This window comes from Megascapheus bottae, chromosome 2 (assembly GCF_031878675.1).
Source record: "Megascapheus bottae isolate mThoBot1 chromosome 2, mThoBot2.hap1, whole genome shotgun sequence".
Lineage (NCBI taxonomy): Eukaryota > Metazoa > Chordata > Mammalia > Rodentia > Geomyidae > Megascapheus > Megascapheus bottae.
Window position 1 is genome coordinate 51,799,490 of NC_143510.1, and position 23,823 is coordinate 51,823,312.

General features: G+C 37.3%; 3 protein-coding genes across 3 annotated transcripts; all 3 read left to right on the forward strand.

The window, feature by feature from the left end:
- The first annotated feature begins 1,387 nt into the window (after positions 1-1,387).
- Positions 1,388-2,401, forward strand: LOC150066965 (olfactory receptor 9S13-like). The gene has a single exon (XM_090353466.1). The coding sequence runs from the start codon at positions 1,388-1,390 to the stop codon at positions 2,333-2,335; it is 948 nt and encodes a 315-aa protein (XP_090209592.1). The 3' UTR covers positions 2,336-2,401.
- Positions 2,402-16,326: 13,925 nt separating this feature from the next.
- On the forward strand, positions 16,327-17,277 carry LOC150066966 (olfactory receptor 9S13-like). Its single transcript, XM_090353480.1, has one exon. The coding sequence runs from the start codon at positions 16,327-16,329 to the stop codon at positions 17,275-17,277; it is 951 nt and encodes a 316-aa protein (XP_090209606.1).
- A 4,093-nt stretch (positions 17,278-21,370) lies between these two features.
- On the forward strand, positions 21,371-22,318 carry LOC150066967 (olfactory receptor 9S13-like). The gene has a single exon (XM_090356521.1). It carries the CDS (start codon positions 21,371-21,373, stop codon positions 22,316-22,318), a length of 948 nt encoding a protein of 315 aa, XP_090212647.1.
- Positions 22,319-23,823: the final 1,505 nt, after the last annotated feature.

Below are 23,823 nucleotides of genomic sequence, written 5' to 3' on the forward strand. Positions count from 1 at the left end.
AACACTTTTTATTTTGATGCTCCTGGGGCTTGAATTGAAAGCCTGAGCACTATCCTTGGTCTTTCTCAAGGCTAGCATTCTACCACTTGAACCACAGTGCCATTTCTGGCTTTTTCTGTATATGTGGTATTGAGGAATTGACCCCAGGGCTTCAGGCATGCTAGGCAAGTATTCTACCACTAGGCAACTCTTCCAGCACTATGAATAAGTTTTAGTAGATTTATTATACCAGAAAGAATTAATACCATCATAGCAATGGGAATAATGGGAAAAATAACAATGAGAGGTGAGGGTACAAAATAATAGCCCTTTGCTCAAGACCTCAGGGCTCTACTTACATAAAATATGTTATTGGGGCCAGGAATGTGGCCTAGTGGTAGTGTGTTTCCCTAGCATGCATGAAGCACTTGGTTCAATTTTTCGGTACTATGAACACAGAAAAAGCAAAAAAAAAAAGTTATAACACCATATGCTATTTTTCTCCACTCAGTAGAAAAACTAGGTAACCATTAAAAATAAAATGAGGTTATCAATTGATTTTAACATTGTGAAATATTTTATGTTACACAATTTATATTAATGATAATATAGCATATCAATCATATTTGCATATTATGTATATACTGTAATCCCTTCAATAATTATATATTCACTGAGTTAAAGAGGCGACATAATGGCAATTGTTAAATTATGTAAGAATTACATATGTCTTCTAATTCCATACAGATTCCTAAAATCTTGATTTCTCCCCAAACATCTTTTACACTGTTGACCTTCATTTCTTGCAGGTAAGTATAACTGAAAAGGAGGAACCCTTAGATTGAACTCACTAGGATGAATATTTTTATTAAAATATTTTATTAACACTGATTTTTACATTATATTTCAAATGTCAGATTTAACAAGCAAATGTTCAAAATGGAATCTCTATATTCAATCACTGGCACATAAATTTAAGAACAAAATTAAAATGAAGCTGAATCTTTGTATGTCATAGATACATATCTATCTATATATCAATATGCCTACAAAATATATCCCATCATAGACTTATATGCCTATATAGTTACATTTATATCTCTAAGTTTATGTCAATGACCTTGGGAACCCAAATATTGAGTCATCGCTTTGCTGTTGTTTGGATCTAATATCACATATCAAGGAGACCATGAATCTTTTGTTCCTTCGGAAGATTAATATTTTTTATAATAACATACTCATGATATTCAATATTTACAAAACAGTGGGACTAACACAGTAATGCAGCATAATGTCAAAGACATTGCTTTATTAGGTGTCTTTTAATTTATACTAAACAAAGTGCTATTGTCAGTCATTTATATCATTTTTCATTTTTCAATCCCACCAGCTTTGCCAATACAGCATTATGGACAATTTGTCCAGTAGGAATTTCTCAGAGGTTGGTGAGTTCATTCTGCTGGGATTTAGGACTGCTCCCAAGCTCCAGATCCTCTTGTTCTTCATGTTCTTGGTCATCTATGTGGCCATCGTGGTGGGAAACGTCAGCATGGTGCTTGTCATTTCCATGGACTCCAAGCTGCAAACACCTATGTACTTCTTCCTGAGAAACTTGTCCTATCTGGATCTCTGCTATTCCACAGTCATTGCTCCCAAAACCTTACTCAACTTCTTGAGTACTGAAAAGAAAATTTCATATAATGACTGTTTGGCTCAATTTTTCTTCTTTGCTCTATTTGCCACCACAGAAGCCATTCTTCTGTCTGTAATGGCATTTGATCGCTTCTCAGCCATTTGCTCTCCTCTCCTTTATCATGTCAACATGTCCCAAAAAGTCTGTGTTCAGCTGGTAACTGGATCCTATATCTGTGGATGTGTCAATTCTGCAATACATACAGGTTTTGCTCTCACTTTGCGTTTCTGTGGGGAAAACAGGCTGGACCACTTCTTCTGTGATGTCTCTGCCCTGATGGAGATCTCATGTGCTGACCACTTTGTGAATGAGATAGTGCTGTTCGTTCTCTCTGCGCTCATCATCCTCTCCACCACCACTGTCATCGTGGTGTCTTATGGGTACATCCTCTCCACTGTCCTGAAGATCCCTTCCATCCATGGCAGGAGAAAGACCTTCTCCACCTGTGGCTCCCATATAGCTGTGGTGAGCATCTTCTATGGAACTGTCTTCTTCATGTATGCCCAGCCTGGGGCCCTGTCCTCTCCAGAACAAAGCAAGATTGTAGCAGTGTTCTACACACTTATAATCCCAGTGCTGAACCCTCTGATCTACAGTCTGAGAAACAGAGATGTGAAAGATGCGGTGAAAAGAATCGTATGTGGGAAATGGTCCTTGCAGTGATGTTTAGAAAGTCATTGTGTTGGGTACAGTTTATATTATATGAGTTGTACTCTTGTTCTTATGAAGTTATAGGCTATTAAAGTTTTTCACCTATTGCAATAAATATGGATATGCAAAAATTCTAATAATATGGATGCACATATCATTATTTTGCCTTCCTCATATGAATATCCAGAATCTCTCTCTCTCTTTTTCTTTCCTTCTTTCTTTCTTTCTTTCTTTCTTTCTTTCTTTCTTTCTTTCTTTCTTTCTTTCTTCTTTCTTTTTTTTCTTACTTTCGACATCCTGGCCTGAGCTCAGGACCTGAGCACTGTCCTTGGACTTTCTCAAGGCTAGATCTCTACCACTTGAGCATCAGCATCACTTTGACTTTTTTCTATATATGTGGTACCGAGGAATCGAACTCGGGTCTCCGTGCATGCTAGGCAAGCACTCAACCACTAGGCCAAACTCTGGCCTCCAGACATTCTTTTTTTTTAATTAAAGAAGGTTCTCTCATATTGTTACAGTATCTCACTTTGTTATCTGATATATTGGATATATTTGTATTTGGTTATTTGAAATTGGATAGGGAAGGGGTGAAAACCAAAATGGGGGGGGAGGGTAATGGGGACCAAGACATGTGAAAGGGTATCAATGTATGTGAATTAATGCACTTTCTATCTGGCAAATATCATGTAACCCTTTTATTAATTACAATAAAAAATATTAAAAAAAGAATTTATTGACATTGATTTTTACATCATATTTCAAATAACATATTTAACCAACAGGTATTCAAGAAGGGAATCTCTATATACAATCACTGGCACTTAGATTTTAGAACATAATCAAAATTAGGCTGTGGGTTTGTATGACATAGATACATAATAATCTATATAATCAAGCATTATGTCTACAGTCATAAGTTTTTATGACTATGTAGTTGTGTTTATATTTCCAATGCCATGTCCATAGCATTGGGTATGCAACTTTTGAGTCCTTGCTCTTGTACTGTTTGGATCTAATAGCCACGTATTATGGATATCATGCACCTTTGGCCTTGGCTTGTCTCACTCAACATGATTCATACTAGATTCACCACTTCCCTGCAAATGTCATTTTTCAGTTCTTTAAGAAACCTCCACACTGCTTTCCAGAGTGGCTGAACTAGTTTACAATCCCACCAGCAGTGTAGTCGGGTTCCTTTTTCTCCACAACCCCTCCAGCATCTGTCATTGTCTGTGTTCAAAATCTTGGCCATTCTTGTTGGGGTAAGGTGGTATCTTAGTGTTGTTTTTATTTGCATTTCCTTTATGACCATGGATGATGAACATTTTCTCATCTGCTTTTCTGCCATTTTAATCTCTTCTTCTGATAGGTCTCTCTTTAGTTCCCTGCCCCATTTAGGGAATGGTTTGTTGGTTTCGGGGGGGATTAGTTTCTTGAGTTCCCTGTAGATACTGGATATTAAGCATTTGTCAGATGTATTGTTGATAAATATCTTTTCCCAGTTGCTTGGCTGTCTCTCTACTTTTGTGGCTATGATTTTATCTGTGCAGAACCTTTTTATTTTTAGTTAGTCCCATTTATCAAGTCTCTCTCCAATCTGTTGTGACCCTGGGATTCTGTTTAGGGAACTTTTGCCTGTGCCTATGAGTTTCAGTGTCTCTCCTACTCTATCCTGTAGCAATTTCATGGTTTCCAGCCTGACATTGAGGTCTTTGATCCACTTTGAGTTAATTCTTGTGCATGGTGAAAGGCTAGGGTCAATTTTTAGTTTTCTGCATGTGGCTGCCCAGTTGCCAGCACCAATAATTGAATAGACTATGTTTATTCCATTGTATATCTTTGGCTTCTTTATCAAATACAAATTGACTGTAGGTATGTGGTTCTCTTTCTGAATCTTCTATTCTGTTCCATTGATCTTCTGATCTAATTTTTGTGCCAATGCCATGCTGTTTTTGTTACTATGGCTCTATAGTAGATTTTGAATTCTGGTATTGTAATACCACCAGCACTGCTCTTTTTGTCTAACATTGTTTTGGCTATTTTAGGTCTTTTTTGTTCCATATGAACCTTTAGATTGTAACTTCTATTTCAGTAAAGAATGTCTTTTGGATTTTGATGGGGATTGCATTGAATTTGTACATTAATTTTGGCAGTATAGCCATTTTCCCTATGTTGGTTCTCCCTAGCCATGAGCATAGGATGTCTTTTCATTTCCTAGTATCCTCTTTAATTTCTTTTGTTAGGCTTTTATAGTTTTCATTAAATAATTCCTTTACATCTTTGGTTAAGTTAATTCCTAAGTATTCTTTCAGGGACTATTGCGAATGGGATCATTTTTTGATTTGGCCTTCTGTTTGTGTATTGTTGGTATACAAGAAGGCTACTGACTTCTGAAGGTGAATTTTGTATCCTGACATTTTGATAAGGTGGTTTATTAATTCTAGGAGTTTGGGAATGGAGCTTATTGGGTCCTCAAGTAGAGGATCATGTCATCTGCAAATAGGGATAGTTTAATTGCTTCTTTCCCTATGTGGATCCCTCTGATGTCCTTCTCATGCCTTATTGCTCTGGCTAAGGGTTAGAGCACTATATTGAAGAGAAGTGGAGAGAGTGGGCATCCCTGTCTAGTTCCTGATTTTAAGGTAAATGGTTCCAGTCTTTCACCATTTGGTATAAAACTGGCTGTAGGTTTGTCATATATGGCTTTGATTATTTTAAGGAATGTACCTCTTATGCCTATTTTTTCGAGTGCTTTCAACATGAATGGATGTTGTATTTTGTCAAATGCCTTTGCTGCATCCAGAGAAATTATCATATGATGCTTATCCTTAGTTCTGTTGATGTGATGTATTACACTGATTGATTTGCGAAGGTTAAACCAGCTTTGCATCTGTGTTTTTTCTGGATTCTGTTGGCTAATATTTTATTGAGGAGTTTTGCACCTGTGTTCATTAGAGAGAGAGGTCTGTAGTTTTCTTTTTTGTTGGGACTTTCCCTGGTTTGGGGATGAGAGTAATATTAGCTTCATAAAATGAGTTTGGTATTGCTCCTTCTGCTTCTATTTCTCAGAAGAGTTTCAAGAGTACAGGTGTTACTTCATCTTTAAAGGTCATGTAGAATTCCCCAGAGAAACCATCTGGATCTGGGTTCTTTTTGATTGGCATTTCCCTGATTTCTTCTGCAATTTCATTGTATGAAATCAGTTTGTTCAATTTGTTTACATCTTCATTGTTTAATGTGGGTAGCCTATATTTATTTAAGAAATAATCCATTTCTACTAGATTTTCTTGTGTCTTTGAATATAAGCCCTGGTAGTACTTATTCATAATGGACTGAATTTCTTGGATATCGATTCTGATTGCTCCCGTGGGGTCTCTAATCTTGTTTATTTGAGTCTCCCCTCTTTTTTTTGATTAATCCTGCCAGGGGTCTGTCAATTTTGTTGACTCTTTCAAAGAACCACTTTTTGATTTATTAATTTTGTGTATAGTAGATCTTATTTCAATCTCTGATATTTCTGATTCTGTTTTTCTTATTTCTGTCCTTCTAGTTGTTTTAGAGTTAACATTTTCTTGCTCCTCTAGGTGCTTCAATTTCTTTTTTAGGTTATTTACATGTTCTTCTGTCTTTTTAATATGCGCTCCTAGTGTGATAAATTTGCCCCTCAGAACTAACTGCCTTTGCTGTGTCCCATAAGTTCCTTTGTGATGTCTCCTGATTGTCATTACTGTCAAGAAAGTTTTGAATTTCTTCTTTGATCTGATTTGTAACCCAGGAGTTATTCAGAACTGTATTTTTCAGCTTCCAAGTGTTTGAATGTTGACTTTTAGTGCATTGTTCAGAACTAGTCTGACTCCACTGTGATCAGATAGAATGCATGGGATTATATCAGTCCTCTTGTATCTGCTTAAGTTTTCTGTATGAACTATTATATGATCTATTTTGGAGTGTGTTCCATGTGCTGCTGAGAAAAATGTATAAAATTTTGCTGTTGGATGGAAGACTCTGTGTATATCTGTTAAGCCCAGCTGGGCTATTGTTTCATTTAAGTCAATGGCGTCTTTGCTTAACTTTGTTGAGTTGACCTGTCATTTGGTGAGAGTGGTGTATTGAAGTCTCCCACTATGATTGTGTTTGAGTCTATCTTGTTCTGAAATTCTAAGAGAGTTTGCTTGACATATTTGCGTACTCCCATGTTGGGGAGTAAATGTTTATAAGTTTAATATTGAGGGTATGGATTGTACCCTTTTCTAATACGTAGTGGCTCTCTTTATCTTTACTGATTTTACTGTGAAGTTAATTTTATCGGAGATTGAGATTGCTACTCCTGCTTTTTTGCACGGTGCATTGGAGTGGAAAATTCGTTTCCATCCTTACACTTGGAATTTGTTTCTCTTTGGCAGTGAGGTGGGTCTCTTGGAGGGAACATATGGATGGGTCTTGTTTCTTAATCCAGACTGCTGCTCTGTGTCTGTTGATTGGATTGTTCAGCCTGTTCACATTTAAGGAAATTATGGAGAAGTGGTCAGTGTCCATTGTCATTTTTTATTTTTACTTCTAAGTTTCTTTCTCTCTCTTTTTCCCCCTTTTGTGTTTAGTGATTTATAGGTAATTGCTTCTTTATGAGTGTTCTTGCTGTTCTGCAATTTGTTCTTGATTATTTAATATTTTTTGTAATGCTGGTTTAGTGTGCGCATATTCATATAGCTTCTCTTTGGAGTGAAATATTCTTGTTTCTCCCTCAAATGTAAATGCTAGTTTTGCTAGATATATCAGTCTGGGTTGGCAGTTGTTGGTCTTCAGGACATAAATGATGTTTTTCAAAGCTTTTCTTGCATTTAGGGTTTCCATGGAGAGGTCTGCTGTTATTGTATTTTTTTTCCCTTTGTAGTATACCTCTTTCTCTGTTTTTGCAGCATTTAAGATCAGCCTCTTGGTATTCAGGTCTGGTGTTTTCAATATGATGTGTCTATATGAGTTCCTTCTAGGATCTTCCCTGTTTGGAGTTCTGAAATCTTCCATAATGTTTCCCTTCAATATTTTCCCTTTTAAGGTTGGGGAAGTTCTTTGCTATGATTTTGGTGAATATAGGTTGCATTCCTTAGTCCTGGTACTCCTCCCTTTCATCGATTCCTATTATACGAAGATTAGATTTCTGGGCTGCGTCTGCCAGGTCCTGGAGTTCTCTTTGGTGAATTCTGACTGCTTTCTCCAGACTGATGATTCTCTGTTCCAGCTTTTGCATTCTATTTTCCGTTCCTGATGTCCTATTCTCCATCTCAGTCAATCTGTTGCTTAATGCATCCATTTTTGCTTGAATTGTGGACATTGAGCTGCTCATGTCTGCTGAGAGGGTATTAATCTTTTCTTCCATTTCTCTTTTGAATTTGAGGCTCTCCTTGGTAATTTTCTGCTTATATCCCTGGAATTTTTTTTGTAACTCTACTTTAAGTTTTTAGTCATGTCCACAATCATCTCCTTGAATAAAGTTATGTGTCCTGTCTCTTCAGGTGCCATTTCTTGGGATGGTGACATCTCTCTCGTACCTTCACTCTTGTTTCCTTTTGGGCTTTGTGTGGAATTTTGGTTATTTATATATGTCATAATTCTTCATTGGGCTTTCCGAGGCATCGGGGATTGTTGTAGGTTCATTCTGTGGTAGGTCGGTGGCAGTCTTTCCTTGGTTTGGGACTGGTGGTTCTGGGAATCTGTGTATATGTGTGGTTCTCAGCCAAATTGGTTCTGCCACTGACTAGGTCAGAGTTTGCAGCTTTTACAGGTGTTTGGCCTGTTCCCAGAGGCTGTGTGCCACTGCATAGCTAGCTCTCAGCCCAACCAGTGGCCCCACAGTGGACCATAGGATGGAGTTGCACACTTCGGCGGTCTCAGCTAGTCCGGCAGATGGCTAGTTTGCCTACCCTGTTCCCAGGGGCTGGGCCCAGCCAAGTGCCTGGGGTTTGGGAGTTTCTGAGAGCTCTCAGCTAAACCAGCCCTACTTGTTTTCACCCTGTTCCCAGGGGCGGGGCCCAGCCTAGGACATGGGCTGGGAGGATGGAGCTGGGCCTTTCTGGTTCTCAGAGGGCAAGCTCGGCCCCTGTAGGTCTGCCCTTCAGTTCCCTGCTGTGTTTCAGCTATTTTGCCTGAGAGTCTTTCTGTGACTTGGTGGGGGCAGGGCCCTTGGTGCTATCTTGCTGGAGGCTCCCAGCAGGCGGGTGCCCCTCTTGGTTTGGGTCAGTCAGATGCTGGCTCCCAGACTCCTGTACACCCCCACCTGCTGTTGGAAGGCAGGGTCTCAGCACCCCTCCATCTCCAGTTTCAGTAGCCTGGGAGAGGAGGCTGTTGGGAAGATGGGAGCAGGGACAACTGCCCCCTTTGGTGAGGTGTGAATCTTAGTGCTAGCCAACCTGTCAGTCTGCAGTCAATGGCCTGGGGGAGGGGTCTCTTGGGGGAAGGGATTCTGAATTCCTTGCCCCACCCCTGCACTTGCCAGTCTTTCTTGGGTGGGGTGGGAGGGTTCTGTAGCTCGCCACAAGCTCTGCTTTCCCAGTAGGTGTGGGGGAACTCACTGGACTACTTAATGACTGGGTTTGGCTGTGAGCTGCTCCACTGTGTTGGGGGGGTTGTTCGCTGGTGTTGGGGGGTTATTTGCTTCCCCTCTGGTCTCTGCCGCCATCTGTGCTGCCCACGCCCAGTCTGTGTGGATTTCCTGCGTCTGGATTCTGCTGCTCGCTGGCATTGCTGGAGGTCAGGGCTTGCAGTCGGTGGCGAGGGGTGGGGGAGGGGTCCTCATTTTTCGGATTCTTTGAGAACATTGGATATAAGCTTTATCTGGATTTCTTTTCCAGTTTGTGTATTTCTCTGTTGCTTCTTGAATTTGTAGTTGTTGGTTTCTTAAGATAGTTGGCTCGGATCAGGAAAACGAATAACAACAGATGCTGGAGGGGATGTGGCCAGGAGGGATCACTACTACACTGTTGGTGGGAGTGCAAACTCGTTCAACCACTATGGAAAGCAGTGTGGCAGTGCCTCAAAAGGCTAAACATAGAACTCCCCTATGACCCAGCAATTCCACTACTTGGCATTTACCCAACCATCCAGAAACAAGACATACTAAATCCACTAGCACAACAATGTTCATTGCAGCACTATTCACCATAGCAAAGATATGGAACCAACCTAGATGTCCCTCAGTTGATGAGTGGATCAACAAGTTGTGGTATTTGTACACAATGGAATTCTATGCTGCTGTCAGAAAGAATGACATCGCCCCATTTGTTAGGAAATGGAAAGACTTAGAAAAAATCATATTAAGTGAAGTAAGCCAGACTCAAAGGAACTTAGTCCCAATAGTTTCCCTCATTCGTCATAATCAGTAGAAACCTTGGGCTCTACTAGCAGAGATCTGCAATAGAGCAAAACCTAAATACATAAGGCCATATAATGTGAAGCTAATTGAAAGGACCTCCAGGATACTGAAACAAAAGCCATATAATGAATGATTGTTGCCTTAATGTACTGTGTTGTCTCTCATCTCCTTTGTTGTCCCTTGGTTATCTCATATTGTTATAGTATCTCACTTTGTTATCTGATATATTGAATTTATTTGTATTTGGATATTTGAAATTTGATAGGGAAGGGAGGAAAACCAAGACGGGTGGGGGGTGTGGGGGGGGGAGGGAAATGGGTACCAAGACATGTGAAAGGGTATCAATGTATGTGAATTAATGCACCTTCTATCTGGCAAATATCATGTAACCCTTTTACTAATTACAATAAAAAAATAAATAAAAAAAGATAGTTGGCTCGTGGGATTCCCTGATTCTCTCTTTTTGTGGGAGAGAGCTAGGCTGGGTCTCTATTGTCTCAGCGCCATCTTCCAACCCAGAATTTCTTAAATGTTACTTTCAATATGAATCAACAAAATAATTGTTATCAGTGGTGTGGGGAAGGGACCCAATGCTGTGGCTTGTACTCATGGTCTGAGCACTACCCCTGAGCCTTTCTCCTGAAGAATCGCATTTTTACTGCTAGAACCAGAGCTCTATTTCTGGCTTTATGGTGGTTAAATGGTGATAAGAGTCTCATGTCTCATTTGACTTCACAATGAGCTTCAGTCCACAGATCTCAGCCACTTGAGTAGTTGGGATTACAGGCATGATCCACTGTTGACCAACTGATAAATTATTTATTAATGGATACTGTTGTTATAATAGAGTTATTAAGGCATACCTCATGTGTAATCTGTATCTTTTTTACAAGTTGAACTGCACTGTGAGTGTTGCAAAATGTAAGGGCAGTGGTGACTTAGAGAACTTTGAAATTAAAGGCACAGAGCATTATTTACCATAGCAAAGATATGGAACCCACCAAGATGACCATCAGTTGATGACTGGATCAACAAGATATGTATTTATACACAATGAAATTCTATGCTGCCATCAGAAAGAATGTCATTGTCTCATTTGGAAGGAAATGGAAAGACTTGGAAAAAATCATATTAAGTGATGTAATCCAGACTCAAAGGAACATAGGCTCACTGGTTTCCCTCATTTGTAATAATTAGTACAAACCTTGGATTCTCCTAGCAGAGGAATACAATAGCACAAAACCTAGATACATAAGGCCATATAGGATGAGGCTAAATAAAAGGATATGGAAGCAAGAACCATATAATGTGTGATTGTTGTTTTTAATGTATTATGTTATTTCTCATCTCTTTTGTTGTCCCTTGGTTATCTCATATTGTTACAGTATCTTACCTTGTTATTTGGTATATTTTATAGATGTTTATTGATTTATTTGAAATAGGATAGGGAAGGGGGAGAAACAAGATGAGGGGAGGGGAGGGAAGGGGGGAAATGGGAACAAAAACATGAGAAGGGGTATCAATGTTTGTGAAGTAATGCACCTTCTATTTGGTGAATATAACTGTAACCCTCCTATTAATTACAATAAAAATCTTAATGCTTATTTTAAAAAAAGAAATTAAAGGTACAGGGCTTTAAAATTTCCATAGTCTCTTATCTGGGAGGAAGGAATCTCATAGGTTCATTACAGACCCACAGTGTATGATACAAGAGGCAAATTCACATTAAAAATTGTGAACTCAAGACCTCAGACACTTGCTTAACATAACTCTTCTGATTGATCTTTGTCTGGTCTGTCTCTGAAAAGCCTGTTATCTCAGCCTCCAGAGCAACTAAAATTACTGATATGAACCATCACTGCTCTGCTCATGTGTCCATTCTTAATATTCTTGATCTCACCTCCTATATGCTATTTCATCTTCTGCTTGGTATGTTATTCCAAAATACATTATCTTTCTGCCTTCATCTTTGAAAGTTAAAAGGTTAATAGGTTAAAAGTTAATAGGTTTTAGTACAAAATCCTGTCATCCCTATATGAAAGCTTGTGAGTTACCATATTAAACACTGATTTTTATTTTTTATGAAACTGGTTATGACTTTTTAAATTCAGGCTTCCCCTTTCCAACAGAAATGGAACTCACTTAAAATATAGAAATAAGGTGATCATTATTATCTTTCTATCTATTGTTTATATCAACTTTTCTTTGAAAAATATGCATCATTTGTATTGGTTGGCCATCTTTCTACTGTTTAGCTTAACAAATAAGTATAGCTTGTCTTTTATAAGTAGAGGTATCATTTTTCCTTATAAAATTATTATTTAGTTGTTATTTTATGATAAAAGAATGATACATGTTTTTTGCAGAAAACATTATTCTATCATTTAACAGAAGACAAATATAAGTATAACCATATATTAAAGAATATAACATGTACTTTATAGGCCTATATATACAATTATTATTTTATTCCTGTTATCTTCTAATTTTGTTATTGTTTTTGTCAGTACTGGGCTTGGGCTCAGGGCCTGAGCACTGTCTTTGGGTTTTCTCAAGGCTAGAGCTCTACCACTTGAGCCACAGCACCACTTCTGGCTCTTTTCTATGTATGTGGTACCAGGTATTCATGCATGTCAGGCAAGCACTCTACCATTAGGCCAAACTCCTGGCCCTTCCTTTTACCTTCACCTTCTATAGACGCATGTTCCTTAATCTTGAAACATACTTTTGGAAAGTGTTATACTTACTTCTGTCTTCAAAATATCAATCTTTCCTAAACCTAGCAAAGACTTTATTTTTCTAGACCAAATCTTTTACAGGATTTTCCACTCCTTTGCTTCTCATACATGCTGTGGGATGCCATGGATTTCCTGTTTAATGTTTTTTTCTCCCTGCTTTGTCTATTACATGGTGCACTAGGTATCACCTAAATCCTAGTGCTGTTACAGTATTTCTTTTCCTTTCATGGAAACCTGTATGTTTCATTTCGCTCAATGGTTTCTATTTGTACAAATGTTCTGGAGAAAATTTCCTTCAACATGGAGACTCATTTCCCTTCAGAATCTCAATCCACATTTTCATTGTCTGATAATACCTATTTATATCTTGATTTAAATGTTCATCATAAGACAATTTTTAATCTGTTTCCGGTCATTTTAAGTTTTTTTCTTAGCCAGGTGCGTGCGCACTAAAGAACTTGAGACTCTTATCTCCAATTAACCACTAGAAAATAAGAAGTATGACTATGGCTCCAGGAGTAGGGCGGTAGCCTTCAGCTAAAGAGCTCTGGGACAGTGCCCAGGCCCAGAGTTTAAGCCCCATGACCAACAATTTTTTTTTTTTTGCCAGTCCTGGGCTTGAACTCAGGGCCTGGGCCCTGTTCCTGAGATCTTCAGCTCAAGGCTACAGCCCTACCCCCGAGTCACAGAGCCACTTCCCATTTTTCTAATGCTTAATTAGAGATAAGAGTCTCACAGTCTTTAGTGTCCAGGCTGGCTTTGAACCATGATCCTCAGATCTCAGCTTCCTGAGTAACTAGGAGTACAGGTGTGAGCACTCTACCACTAGGTCACCCTCCCAGCCATGGCCTTTTATTTTTTTTTTTATGATCTCATGGAACTCTAAACTTCTCCATTACAGCACTTACCAAAAATTATAATAAGGCATGAATCCTGTAATTCATTTTTAATATCTCCCTTTTTATTAATGTAAATTCTTTAACTACAGAGACTGTCTGCCTTGAAAATGTCCTTTATTTATAGTGAATAAAACCTTGCTTAGTATGTAAACCACACAAAATAGATATGCAATAAGAGCATGTGTAATAAATGAACCATGTAAAGTTCTAGGTGCTTTACTGGACTTTTCCATCTTCCACAAATATAATAAAAACTAAATATCACCAAGTTTGCCACATTTACAAATTAGAAGTTTTTCTCTAATTATTTTTCATTTTTCCCCCATTATGACATAAGATATGCTATTAGTAAATGAGGCATTGAATTCCAAGCCAATGCCTTCCCTGATGGAAGGAATGCCCACCTCTTTGGCTTCCCAGGGGAGAATTTCTCTCAGGATTCGCCCCAGGTCTGTTTGTTCACTAATTCTGTGAACTCGACCAGGAAACCACAAGTACTGTAAGTGCAAGGCATGAGCTATCATTTGGCTTGCTACTGAGTTTCAGTCTCAATCTAGTCTGGGAGGAAATGTAATCTATTGTTGGAAAACATCCCATTAAACAAAGGTTTGTTAATTTTATTTTCTCTCATGATATTTTTTTTTGTGGGGGAGAGGAATTTTACTTGAATTCACAGATGGTATACTTTGCAAGGATAAGTAACCAAAATGATGATGAATACCTCCTATATGAATTTTTAGACTTTTGTCTTCATCTCTTAATTAGAGCTCAATAGTCTTTTTTCTTGCTAGCAGGCATATTCATCACTTGAACCCCAACTCTTTAGGCTGTAGTTGTTTTTGAATAATGCCTTGTGTTTTTCTGAGGATGCCCTCACACTGACAGCCACTCATCTATGTCTTCAGCAAACACAGTCTACAACGCATCTTACAGGTGGAGATGTGGGTTTCTAACTTTGATGCCCATGTTGGCTTTGAATCAAAATCCTTCAGCTGTTCTTTGAATGCTTTGGATTGTAGACACCTGACATGGAGGTGGATCCCTCCACAGTCTGTTCTTTTACACAGCTTGGCCTAAATTCCTAAACTGCAGTCGTGGTCATGTCAAACATAAATTTAAAGAAAACATGAACTTTTATAGTCAAGACGCTTTGCTGTAGGTAACTGTATTCATCTCTCTGTTTTCTAATGTTGATCAGCATTTATTTCTACCAATCATTTTTCTTGAGATTTAATCATACCTAAACCAATCTGATTGTAGCATACTTGCAAAGGTGCAAACTGCCTTAGCATGTGAACATGAGTTCAATCATCACAACAATAATGAAAAATATAAAACCATTCTTTTAATATAGAACTTATATTTTAAACATATATGTAATTTACGTTATAAATGTATAATTTTGCTATAAGTACCCCATTTGAATAAACCTATGATTAGAAATTAGTGCATTGTTCAATACAGGCAAAATAACAATCCAATATTATGTTATAGATTAATGATGTTGATATTTCCTCGCTGGTTTATTAAATTACTGAATGTAACCCAGTTAAGTTGCTTAGGTCCATTTTATTATTTCGTTTAGATTTAGTTTTCTATATTGCCAAGATTTTAGAAAATTACATGTGCCTATCTATGTTCAGACAAAGAGAAAATAGGACCAATGTCAGCAACAAAAATTATGAAATTCTTTCACCTGCTTATCTTATATATTGTATATATGCATATTTAGTTATTTGAAGACAGATAGGGAAGGGAGGAAAACAAGATGAGGGGCGGGGGTGAGGAGAGGGAAATGGGGACCAAGACATGAGAAAGGGTATCAATGTATGTGAAGTGATGCACCTTCTATCTAGTGAATATAATGTAACCCTTCTATTAATTACAATAAAAACATATGAAAAATTATGAAATTCAAGAAAATTATAATTCACTTTATACTTACATTTATAATTTAATTTATTCATCAAATTAAAGGTTGACAGGGAGAAAAGAAGGAAAAATGCTAGGAAGGAAAAAATGGAAAGAAGAAAGGAAGAAATGTAAAACTGGATTTCATTGGATATGGGAAATACTAGTGAAAAGCCCATGAAAAATTTTTAATGGATCAATTATGCCAGAAAAAATTAATATCATCATAGGGATGAAAATAATAGAAAAAAGAACAATGAAAGATAAATTTACAAAATAGTGGATCTTTGCTGAGGACCTCAGGGCTCTACTTATGTAAATAAAATTGTTACTTTGCGAGGCTGGAAATTTGGCCTAGTGGTAGAGTGCTTGCCTAGCATACATGAAGACCTGGGTTCATTTCCTGGGTACCACATACATAGAAAAAAGTCAGGAGTGGTGTTGTGACTCAAGTGGTAGAACACTAGCTTTAAGGAAAGCCCAAGGACAGTGCTTAGGCCCTGAGTTCATGCTCCAGGACTAGCAAAAAAAAAATTTCTACTTTGCCTTATGTGATTTTCTACACTAAATGGAAAAAGTAGGTTACAATTAAAAATAAAATGAGATTAACAAGTGATATAATTTTAACATTATGAAGTATATTACATTATACAAATTATAACAATGGTTATATACCATATTGATCATATTTTTGTGCTGTTTATTATTTAATATTCTGGGATAGATTACTGTTCCATTTCAAATATCTTCAACTAAGTGAGGAAACTTAATGGCAATAATAAACTTTTAATGATTCCATATACATTTCTGAAATCTTGCTTTCTCCCAAAACATCCTTTAAGAATATTGATATGTAACTGAAAAAAAGGACCACTATATTGAAAACACTAGAAAGAATTTTTAAAACTACTAACACTCTTGGTATCCAGTGATGTTATATAAAATATTAGACTAATACAATAGTACAGTATATTTGCATCAATATTGCTTTGTTTTAATTAGGAGTCTTCTTTCTTTGTACTGAACTAAGTGCTATAGTCAGTCATTTATATCACTTTTCCATCCCACCAGCTTTGCCTATACATCATGATGGACAATTTGTCCAGTAGGAATTTCTCAGAGGTTGGCGAGTTCATTCTGCTGGGATTTAGGACTGCTCCCAAGCTCCAGATCCTCTTGTTCTTCGTGTTCTTGGTCATCTACGTGGCCATCGTGGTGGGAAACGTCAGCATGGTGCTTGTCATTTCCATGGACTCCAAGCTGCAAACACCTATGTACTTCTTCCTGAGAAACTTGTCCTATCTGGATCTCTGCTATTCCACAGACATCGCTCCCAAAACCTTACTTAACTTCTTGAGTACTGAAAAGAAAATTTCATATAATGACTGTTTAGCTCAATTTTCCTTCTTTGCTCTATTTGTCACCACAGAAGCCTTCCTTCTGTCTGTAATGGCATTTGATCGCTTCTCAGCCATTTGCTCTCCTCTCCTTTATCATGTCAACATGTCCCACGAAGTCTGTGTTCAGCTGGTAACTGGATCCTATATCTGTGGATGTGTCAATTCTGCAATACATACAGGTTTTGCTCTCACTTTGCGTTTCTGTGGAGAAAACAGGCTGGACCACTTCTTCTGTGATGTCTCTGCCCTGATGGAGATCTCATGTGCTGACCACTTTGTGAATGAGATGGTGCTGTTTGTTCTCTCTGCGCTCATCATCCTCTCTACCACCACTGTCATCGTGGTGTCTTATGGGTACATCCTCTCCACTGTCCTGAAGATCCCTTCCATCCATGGCAGGAGAAAGACCTTCTCCACCTGTGGCTCCCATATAGCCGTGGTGAGCATCTTCTATGGAACTGTCTTCTTCATGTATGCCCAGCCTGGGGCCCTGTCCTCTCCAGAACAAAGCAAGATTGTAGCAGTGTTCTACACACTTATAATCCCAATGCTGAACCCTCTGATCTACAGTCTGAGAAACAGAGATGTGAAAGATGCACTGAAAAGAATCGTATGTGGGAAATGGTCCTTGCAGTGATGTTTAGATGGAAAAGTTTGTTTTGTTAGGATTATCTGCATGAAATTCTTCCCATAAAATTATAGGATGTGAACTATATGTTCATATTTGACAAGAAGTATCATTTCCATATTCTATAAAATAGTCATTCCAAAGCTGTAGACATATAGAACATTATTGTTTGCCAGTAGATATGAAAACATATATACTATTTTAATGTTAGTTTTCAAAGTAACTGTCAATTTTTAGTATGGGATTATTAAAAATAATGCCAGAATTGTGACTATTTCTCTATTTTTAATAGTGAAGTGAATTGCTCTGGTGACATGAGATTGTAATGATATAGAATACTTTTGGATTCAAGGTTTCATGTTTCTCAGGAATCTGGATCTGCAGATTGGGACTAAAACCAATCACCCTTAGAGTTTCCACACCTATATATCCACAGATTTAGGCATGGGATAAATTGTGAAATTTATTCAAAACAATACCCTCTCATTTTACTTTCCATCATTCTACTCTTAATATAAAACAATCCATTATAAAATAAGAAGACAAATACAAAGAGACCACAATACGCCATAGATTAATCTTATCTCTGTGGTTCATTCAGGAAATGTAAGTCCAAGGAGCTTAAGAAACTTGGTTGGGTCAAACTCCAGTGTGACTTACTTCAATACCATAATTATTCAAATCCTTTCCAATACAGATTTTTATTGCATATCACAGTGAAATTTAATTGCACAACATAGATAGCCTAGCAGCCATTGCTTTACAGAGGTATAACTGTGAGACAATTTCAAGGCTGTAGTGTATTTGTCCTTCTGTCATTAGTGATAAAAATGCTCTCTGACTCTGTTTCCTTTTAACATTTTATCAATGTATGAAGCAGTGTGACATTGCATTTAGATTTATTTGTTGTGCTATCAAAGTTTATTACATATATGTACCTTCACAAAAAGTCAGGTCATTTTAATTTTAATGATTTCACATTATATATATTCATATTCATGAGTTAATTTTTCTTGTGTTCTTGAGGCCCTAACTGAAATTATTCTCCATTATTATTGAAGAGATGAGAGGTTTTTCTAGTTACATTGCTTTGCTTATTTCTGTTTTGTCTGTCTGTTTGTTTGTTTGAATTCGAGGCCTCATGTTTTCTGGGCAGGTGCTCTACCACTTGAGCCAGTCTGCTATCTCTTTTGGCTTTGTTTCTTATAACACTAAATTGTAATGATCAATTTTGCTTAATGTACTGTACATTTTATATGCCAGTGTGTGTGATTTCCTGTTCTGACAACAACAACCAAAAAGATCCAAACATCCTTTTCCTAAAGTGTTCTTATGAGGTGGATTAGCGGTCACAGTGTATATACATTTCTGAAATGCTTGTTCCTCATGCAAATCCTAGACTTACTTTCAATTTGCTGCCATGTGGTGGCTCTTACCTACAGTAATTAAGTCTGAGATGGATTGGGGATGTTGTGACAGAATGGATACTTTCAGGACAGTGTTCAGAATGTCATCTATTCCATAGCTACTTATTTTCCTTTCCAATTGTACTTTCCCTCAGCATGTGTTTCACTGAAAATTAACACTGTGTGAATTTCCCTCTGCCTTTTTGTTTGTAAGCAAAAAAAAAAGTCCTGTACGATGACACCACTCTTTCAGAAACAGGACAGGTAGAATATGCAAAAGTACATTTTGTCTTTTCCTGTGATGTAGTTTGTTGGTTTTTGTTGGGTTCAGTATCAAGTCTGGGCATTATTCATGCTCTCTATTCTAATGATGACACATTTTGAATTCCAGCAAGATTTATCATGAAGAGATAGAGGCTTTTTCTTTTTTTATTATGAGGAGGAATTTGCATAGCCCTTGGGCTATTTCCTCTTCGAAGGTTTCTAAAGGAAATCTTACATTTTGGCTTAATCGTGTTATAGCGCTTACAGTGAACCAAACCGAGCCTGGATTTTCAGTTGTCCCAAATTTCTAAGCTTCAAATCAAGTTTTTTTAAAACTACTTCCCAAAACATTAATCTAAGAAAATCAATGGACTCAAAACATTTGTTTATTGTTTATAAGCTCTGAAAGAAGCATTATTCTTTACTGACAGTTGCATATGAGATGTGAGCCAGGAATAAGTAACTAAAGAAAAACAAAACAAATCTTCCCCTGGTGATTCAGAGGAATAAGAAAGTCGAGGGAACACTGACCTAATTGAACTCCAGGGTCCTTCCACAAACACCAGAAAAATATATATGTACAACACATAGGAGGTATCTTAGTTTTGCTTTTATGTAATATAAAGAGTAAAATATTTTTACTGTTCAAAAACCCAGTGTAAGTGTAATTTGGCTCTAACAATAGGAGGTGTATAAGACTCAGAAACAAATAGGTGGACTGTTTGAGTGAACTTACATAGTTTTACAAACCCATAGGCATTGTGAAATAATTTTGCTCTTAGATCTTCTTTTGATTTGTTGTTTTTTGTTTGTTTGTTTGGTTTTTTTTGCCAGTCCTGGGCTTGAGCTCAGGGCCTGAGCACTGTCCTTGGACTTTCTCAAGGTTAGAGCTCTACCACTTGAGCCTTAGCACCACTTCCAGCTTTTTTCTATGTATGTGGTACCAACGAATCGAACCTGGGCCTTCGTGCATGCTAGGCAAGCACTTTAACCACTAGGCCAAACTCCTGGCCCCTAGATCTTCTTTTGAAAGAACAATAAGTTCTTTAAATTCTTCAGTGAGGTTTCTTGAGAAGAAAGTGGATTTCAGGTAACATTTTTTGATCCTATGTTTTCTGGAGATATTTTCCTTAATTTCACAAAGATTTCTCATCCTCTGCTTAGTCCACAGGGGACAAGAGGCTGACATAGAAGTTGGATAATTTCTAGTCTGGTACTTCTACCTTAAGAAACTCTAACCCAGGCGGGGAATGTGACTAAGTGGTAGAGTGCTTTCCTGGCGTGCGTGAAGCCCTGGGTTTGATTCCTCAGAAACAAAGGCCCGAAGTGACACTGTGGTTCAAATGGTAGAGTGCTAGCCTTGAGCAAAAGAAGCTCAGGGACAGTGCCACGCCCTGAGTTCAAGCCCCAGGACTAGCAAAAAAATTAAGAAAAAAAAAGAAACTCTAGTCCCATGTACCCTAATGTCTTTAATGTAACAGAATGTTATCAAAGAGACATGTTAACAGCCTTTTGTGGTTACCAGAACTCACCAACTTTCCATTTCTAAATTTAAAATAGTTTTATAGCTTACTTGTCTTATAAACTTACTTGAGCAATTTGTGTGTATCTAACATGTGTTAGTCATTGTAAATGTTGCTTTTCATGCTGTTACATTAAATTCTCACAACAAACCTATGGAATACAGATATTATCTATAGTACGGATAATAATATATTATTCTTGACCACAGAGGATTTGTCAATGCATTGAAAGTGCATGTAGCTATCTTAGCATCTTTTAAAAGAGAAGATGTAAAACTTGGACAAAACCCAACTGACCCAAAACTCTACTTTTAGTGTTAAATATAATAAAGTTTATCGACAAAAAGTAAATAAATTTGTAGTGTTCTTACATATAAACAGAATCATAAATAATTACAGTAACTATTACATGGCAGGTGGCATAATCTGTGATTGTCAAATAATACTTTATAGGTACTATTTTATTAAACTCAGTCATTTCTGTGACCTTTCACATCCCCATTTTTTCTTTTTCTGGAATTTTTTTTATCAGCTTTAAGTATTTGTAAAAGGTGTGTGCCATTCATCGAGGCAGTTTATAATTACAGTGAATCTTGATTCATGTTATACCTTACAACATTCTCACCCACTCATCCCTATCCACTCTTTCTCTTACTTATCTTAATTTTAGGTTATGTGTTTATTCATTTTTTGCCTTTTCACAAAGCAGTTGATGTGGACAATGCATCTATGAATTCACTGTATATTCCACAGAAAGTAGAACCATTTTTGCAGACATGCTGAGAAGAAAACCTCCTTTTGCACTCATAATTTTTTTTAATAGGGATTCCAGGACTGAAGAGTTAGTTGACCATAGTTTTCCACTGGCTTCTCAAATAGTTCATTTATTTTCTCAGATAGAGCCTTGCTATGAAGAGTGAATGGAGGAAGAATTACTCTGAGTTGACAGAGTTCATTCTACTGGGATTTGGGACATCTCGGGAAGTACAGATGCTTTTCTTCTTACTGTTCTTACTTACTTATCTGATCATTGTAGTTGGAAATATCAGCATGTTAGTTGTGATTAGAATAGACTCCAGACTTCACACACCTATGTATTTCTTTCTCCAAAATTTGTCCTACTTAGATCTTTGCTATTCCACAGTCATTGCACCCAAAACCCTAGCTACTTTCTTGTCCCACGAAAAGAAAATCTCTTACAATGGATGTGCAACCCAGTTCTTTTTCTTTGCTCTTTTTGTGGGGACGGAGGGGTTCCTCCTGGCTGTGATGGCATATGACCGCCTGTCAGCCATTTGCTTCCCTCTTCTGTACACTGTCCGCATGTCTCCGCAGGTCTGTGTCCGCTTGGTGGTAGGCTCCTATATCTGTGGGTGCCTCAACTCCATGATACAGACAGGTTTCACCTTCAGCTTACGTTTCTGTGGGGAAAACAGGCTGGACCACTTCTTCTGTGATGTGCCAGCCCTGATCAAGATCGCGTGTGTGGACACCTTTGTGAATGAGGTGGTGCTGTTCGTTCTCTCTGCGCTCATCATCCTCTCCACCACCACCGTCATCGTGGCGTCGTATGGGTACATCCTCTCCACTGTCCTGAAGATCCCCTCCACCCACGGCAGGAGGAAGACCTTCTCCACCTGCGGCTCTCACATCACAGTGGTGAGCATCTTCTACGGCACGGTCTTCTTCATGTATGCCCAGCCCGGGGCCCTGTCCTCTCCACAGAAAAGCAAGGTCGTGGCTGTGTTCTACACGCTCATCATTCCTATGCTGAACCCTCTCATCTACAGCCTACGGAATAGGGAGGTGAAAGATGCTTTGAAGAGGATCTTACTGAGAAAAATTCCCATTCGTTGATTTTCAGCCACCCCTAAGATTGATGAATCACCGAAAGCAATTATATTCGCAATTTATTGTGGAATACTTCCAAAGAAGGTATCTAAATATTTTGGTGACTCAAATGTTTTACATTTTAACTGCTTATAGAGGCCTTTAGAAAACTAACACAGGGATCTTGATACTTCTAGCTATAAAACAATAGGATGATCTCCACATATTACATAGCCTTGAATTTGTAGCTAAAATATAACACTATTAAATTAATGAATTAACTCACATATTAATTTATCATAGACTACATGTGCATATTTATGTATAAAACATCTATATGTTCATTCAGTTATTAGGAGAAAAACAGAGCCAGAGACATTACTGAATATTTTATGTTCTTTGATAGTAAAAATGTATGTCCCTGTCCAATCTTTGTAAATGAGAATTGATAGAGCTATGGTAATGTAATTTATTGCTTTCACTCAATAATTATATAAAGTAATGGTAAGAATATTGCACTAACAATATTTTGAAGCATATTTGTACTAGTGATTTCATAAAAATTAATTAGTGACTGTGAAATAATTGTTGTAAACCTATCTCTTCATGGAGCTCTTAATAAATCTGTGACAAGCAGTATTACCTATGTTTATTGAATTAGTTTTTATGTTCCTATATCATTTTCATAATGTTTGAGAATCCTCATCTTTCTCAAGATTTACCAATTGTTGAATAGAATTCCATAAAATATTTTGTAATAATTTAATCCTTTCATTGTCTGCGGTTAGGCACAGTTTCTGTGTGTGTGTGTGTGTGTCTGCGTGCGCACATGCTAGTCCTGGGATAGGAAGTAAGGAATTGGATGCTGCTCTCAACATTTTTGCTCAAATCCAGCAATCTACACTTGAGACACAGCTTCACTTCTGCCTCTATAATGGTTAGTTGAAGGTAAGAGTTCCACAATTTTTCCTGCCCCAGATGGCTTTGACCTTCATTCCTCAGACCTCAGCCTGCTGAGTAGCTAGGATTACATGCATGAACTACAGGCACCTGGCCAAGTGTTTTACTTGACAGTTTCATCTAGTGTCTCTCCCTTGATTAGACTCTTAGTTTTAGCTCAGTTATGTATCTATTTGTAAAATATTTTGGGGTATGATATTTAGTTATCAAATACATCTGGCTTGTTTTACTTCACTATATTCAAAATTGAAACTAAAATTGAAAATTAAGACATATGAAATAGATTAATATATTACTTTCATATTTATTTTCTTATTCATGTAACTGTTTTATTTTCCTAAGATTTCTAGATTTGCTTTGTTTTTCTAAATTCACATTATGAATGTTATTTACACTACTTTCTGTTTTTATTTTAATGAATTATGTAAGTTTTTGTAAGTTTTAAATATAATTGAAAGTTGATTAAAAGATTTTTTAGAACATTATCTCTATAGCTGTAGAAACAGCATTTGATTTTTTAAAAATATAAAATAAAAGAAGAAAGAAAAAGTTCACAGTACATTCAACCAATA